Raw genomic sequence first — 5,053 nt, 5'->3', positions numbered from 1 at the left:
TCTCTTCTATCCGTTATTTTTACTTCATTGTTGGCTCATTGGGAATTGGTTCTTCTGATATATTGGTTTATCGATTTGCTACATGTGATAACCTGTACTTGAAGCATTGAGTATTACATTTCATTAATTATTTAACAAAATCTAGCTAAGGAAATTTGACATTTAACCTACTGCCCTTTGATTTCAAACACCTCATATAGACACATTTATTGATGAGGTGTTTTACTTAAATATTAATTTGTCATGCGCATACATTAAAATGGTTAATCTTTTCAAATTTCAAACACTAAAATAAAATATTTAAAAGTTTAGAAAATAAAAAGAGCACAAAAATTAGAGAGAATTTTAAAAATTTGACTACTCTCCTCTCCTTAAATGATGGATTAGAAAAACGTCACAGAGTATAGCTTAGCAAGTTAAAGCATATGTATCCCCTAAAAAAATGAATTAATCTGCCCCTGAAAAAATGAATTTTAAGAATGAAAGTAAAATATAAAAGAAAAATTTATGTATTTATTACTTATTGAAAAATTATACGAAAAAGGACAGAATACCAAAAGAAAACTTTCTTTCATAATTATTTTCATTTTTCAATCCCTTTTCTCTCCTACTAAAAGGAAATTGATTATTGGGCATGGTCATGCTATCTTATTCTTTACTTCACAATAATTGTTTTCTTTATCGTTAAGCAATATTTAATTTTCTTCATTTAAGGAAAAAAACAGAAGGAATGATGCTAGGCTACTTATTGAACTTGCTTTATTTTCTCCTATTATTTTCTGTCTTACTTTTATTAATTATATTGGAGATTAGTTAAAAGAAAGGAAGTAAAAAAAAAAAAAAAAAAAAGGAAATCAAGTGGGAAAACAACTTATTGCAGTTTTTTTTAATTAAGCTAAATTATTTTTTTAGTCGTTCATTTTAATTTAATATCTATTCGTTTAAAAGTTTTGTTATCTCATCTCTAATTAAAGCGTATTTAGGGTTTGCAAATTTAATCTAATAAGTTGTTCAAAATTATAGAGTGAATGTAAAAGAAAATGATATATTTTTACTCGTCATTCATTTTAATTGAGTCATCCTTCATTTTAAAGTTTCATTATTCTCTTCTTTCATGTTAGTAAACTAGAAAAAGAAAGGATCTATATATATTTTATTTTACTCCCATTTATTTATCAATTAGCAAAATAATATTTTAAATTGGCCAATCTTCTCCGATACAACTAGTTATTTTAGATCTAGTAAGTTTTTTTTTTTTTTTTTTTTTTTTAATTTCAACATGTGGGTAGGAGGTTTAACCTCCCACCTCTTAAACATTACACATATACACATATATTTCCAAATTAATACTGTAGACATGTCCAACTCATTAAATCAATATTAAACTAATTTTAGTTAGTTAATAAAGGTAAATTAATGTCTCCAACTTGCTCATAACTCATCGAGTTTAGGAACTAATCTGCGATCAAGATGTCATGAGTTCGACTCTCCCCATACATGTTGTACTAAAAAATTGTCAATTAGTCTCGCCTGATAAATAAGGCAAGATGATACTTAGTGAGTGGACATAAATGGAGATGAAGAATTAAACTATTTAATGTTAAAAAAAATTATTATTACTCTTTTAAGATTTATAATGAGAAGTTGGAAAAAATTTTGGCAGAAGTAGTCTAATTAGTAATAACACATCTCTTTTTTTTTTTTTTTTTTGTCAATTCACTGGATAATTTTAGTCAAATCTAATATTCGCCGACTTAAAAGAGGTATAATTAAAAATATTAAAAATAAATCGACACTTTTAATTAAAAAATTTCTCGAACATTATACTTAGATATTAAAATAAATAATAAAAAGAAAGAAAGAAAAAAAAGTTTGTCGAGTTTGTTGAAAAGTCGGATAGAAATTTCATTCAAAATGACCGCTTAAGCAACCGTTTGCCGTCAAAGTAAGTCTCCGAGCCAGAGCCAACAACCAACATGCGGGGCTAATTTCGTCTTTTCGCATTTTCCATGCAAGCTTCAATGTTTGTTTTCATCTCTTCAAAAAACAAATCCGAGGCTACAAACGTAATTTCGATCCGTTCAAATTTTGCTAATAAATACCATATATTGGTTCTTCGTCTACTCGATAGAAAGCCGATATCGGAGTCAAAAATCCTTTTCAATTTCCCGCCCTATCTAGCTAGTCGAGGAGTAATTTTGAAGCGAAAGAACATCATTGATCGATATCAATGGCGGAGAAAAGCAAAGTTCTGATCATAGGAGGCACCGGTTACATCGGAAAGTTTGTGGTGGAAGCGAGCGCCAAGGCCGGCCATCCTACTTTTGCTCTGATCAGGGAGAGCACTGTCGCGGATCCTGCAAAAGCAAAACTCGTCGAGAATTTCAAGAATTCCGGAGTCCACTTGATTACTGTATGTTTTAATTGAATTGATCTCTCTCGAATCGATGTCTTATCTTCGCAATTCAGTTCGTTCTGTTTCCGAGATCACGATCGAGAGAGTACTCTGGTTTTTAACGGTGGAGAATCGATGTTGCAGGGAGATCTTTATGATCATGAAAGTTTGGTGAAGGCGATTAAGCAGGTGGATGTCGTGATTTCGACGGTTGGCCAATTTCAACTGGCGGATCAGGTCAAGATCATCGCTGCAATCAAAGAAGCCGGCAATGTCAAGGTACTACTCTCAGTCTCTCTTTCTACTATTCATGAATTTTGCTTAGAAATTAAGAAGTAGGAAGATTTCCAGATTTTCAATTTGGCTTCTTAAATTGTATCCAACCGATTCAAATGAGATCATCTAGTGAGTGATTAATTATACAGAAAGAATTAAAATATGTAATCAAGTACTTTTTTCGTTCAACAAATCAAGTCGTATCCAATCTACCGGCTTAATGGGCTTGGTGGGCTTTTGGTAATACAACAGAGATTCTTGCCTTCAGAGTTTGGGATGGATGTGGATCGAGTCCACGCAGTTGAGCCCGCAAAGTCAGCATTGGAAATAAAGGCCCAAATCCGGAGGGCAGTGGAGAGGGCAGGGATACCCTACACCTACGTGTCCTCCAATTGTTTCAATGGGTACTTCCTCCCCACACTCATGCAGCCGGGGCTCACCTCTCCTCCCACAGACCAAGTCATCATTCCTGGCGATGGACGACCCAAAGGTTTGAAATTTCTAATCCAATCCAAATAAACCATCTTTACTAAGGAATTGCCGATTTATATATAACAATTAGCCAAATATTTTTTCCTTATTTGTAACTAATTATAAATATATTAACTAAAATGTATGCTAATATTATTTTTTATTAAAATATAACTTATTTTATTATTATTATTTTGTGATACATATTTAGTTAAAATACTATTTTTATCTCTATACTTTTTCTTCATGTTACTCTGTATACTTTCAAAATTTTTATTTTGATTCATGTTTTTTTTATACTTTTGAAATATTCTTTCTAGTCTTTTTATTTTAAAAAGGGATCATTTTTGTTCTTAATTACTAAAATTTTAACATAAATTCTACCAATCATGTCAAAAAATATATTAAGTATAATATCATGTTAAAAATAAATGGACCAAAGTGGAAACTTTTTAAGAGTAGAAAAATTGAAATTAGGCCACCAGTTTTTCCAGAAGGAAGTGAGTATGCTTTCTAACTCTCATCTTTTGGAAGTAAGACCAAAATCAAGATAGACAAATAAAAGTGAGACCAAAATCAAGATAGACAAATAAAAGTTAAAAGTAGAAAGACTAAAAATGAACATCTTGACCATACAAGAACCAAAAGGATGAAACCAAACTAGATATACACGAGTCAAAATAGTATTTTAACATAAATATTTTTTAATAATCCTTTAGATTTGATGTGTATGCTTATTAAAAACTAGTACGTCATTCATTGGTCACCGGCATAAATTTTAGACTTCATTCAACTCTTGAGAAAATGAGAAGGAATAAGTAACACGAGGTTGATTAAGCCACACAATTGTAGAGGAAAATTTCCCATTTGTAAGTGGTTTATTTGATTATCCCACAAACACACAGCAAGTTTCAACTTGGAGGAAGACATCGGGAGTTACACCATAAAAGCTGTGGACGACCCAAAAACTGAGAACAAGATTGTGTACATCAGGCCGCCCAACAACACCTACTCCTTCAACGACCTCGTCGCTCTGTGGGAGAACAAAATCGGCAAATCCATACAAAAGCTTTACGTTCCAGAGGAGCAGCTCCTCAAGGACATCCAAGGTCACTCTCTCTCTCTATTCAAACTAAAATGGATTATGATCGAAAGTTTAAGGATTTATTTTAAGTTGTCCAAACAAATCCAGTAAATATCTCGGCTGATCTACAAACAGAAGACTTGCCTTTGAATAACATACTTGGCTAATTTTTTGGCGCAGAGGCTCCACTTCCAATCAATGTGATTTTGGGTCTGAACCACTCTGTGTTTGTGAAGGGAGATCAAACCAACTTCGAGATTGAGGCATCCTTCGGGGTGGAGGCCTCGGCGCTGTACCCGGATGTCAAATACACCACTGTTGATCAATATCTCTCTCGATTTGTTTGAAGCAAAATAAAATTTGGGGTGTTTTTAATTTCCTGTGCTTTGCTTTGTGGGGGGTGTAGTAATAAATTTCTGGATGGCTTTTTCGTTGCTGCAGACAGTGTCATGGGCTGCTCTTTGTCTTTGGTTTCTGCCTGATCTTGTCATTCCATATATTATGACTTTGTGCCCACATCTGTGTTGTGTTTTTTATAACTTGTTCTAGACTACTTTTAAGTCTTTAATTTTTTCTAAAACTTTCAAAAAATTTTAAATCGTAGCTTAGTCTCTAAAGATGATGCGAAATGTTTTGAATAGACAAATGTCTTAGCAATGTGAATATGACTTCTGTTTAGAGCAACTTATTAAACAGAAACTTATTGATCAAATCTATTTTATAGACGTGTTATTCTATTTTGTCAAATTGTCTATATTACTAATCCAACCTAAACATGTGTTACTTGTTTTTAAACGTTTCATTTTTGTCTTTTATGATTTAATTTT

At 32.2% G+C, this 5,053-nt stretch overlaps 1 protein-coding gene across 1 annotated transcript; it reads left to right on the top strand.

The window, feature by feature from the left end:
• The first annotated feature begins 2,117 nt into the window (after positions 1-2,117).
• Positions 2,118-4,742, top strand: LOC111013952 (eugenol synthase 2). Its single transcript, XM_022288510.2, has 5 exons — positions 2,118-2,413; positions 2,540-2,674; positions 2,924-3,161; positions 4,048-4,251; positions 4,407-4,742. The coding sequence occupies exons 1-5, from the start codon at positions 2,231-2,233 to the stop codon at positions 4,571-4,573; spliced, it is 927 nt and encodes a 308-aa protein (XP_022144202.1). The 5' UTR covers positions 2,118-2,230; the 3' UTR covers positions 4,574-4,742.
• The last annotated feature ends 311 nt before the right edge of the window (positions 4,743-5,053 follow it).

The sequence above is a fragment of the Momordica charantia genome (genome assembly GCF_013281855.1).
Source record: "Momordica charantia cultivar OHB3-1 chromosome 8 unlocalized genomic scaffold, Mcharantia_2.0 BLBB01000008.1, whole genome shotgun sequence".
NCBI classification, from domain to species: Eukaryota; Viridiplantae; Streptophyta; class Magnoliopsida; order Cucurbitales; family Cucurbitaceae; genus Momordica; species Momordica charantia.
Note: the sequence above shows the minus strand (reverse complement) of the source record. Positions and strands in the feature narration are given on the sequence as shown.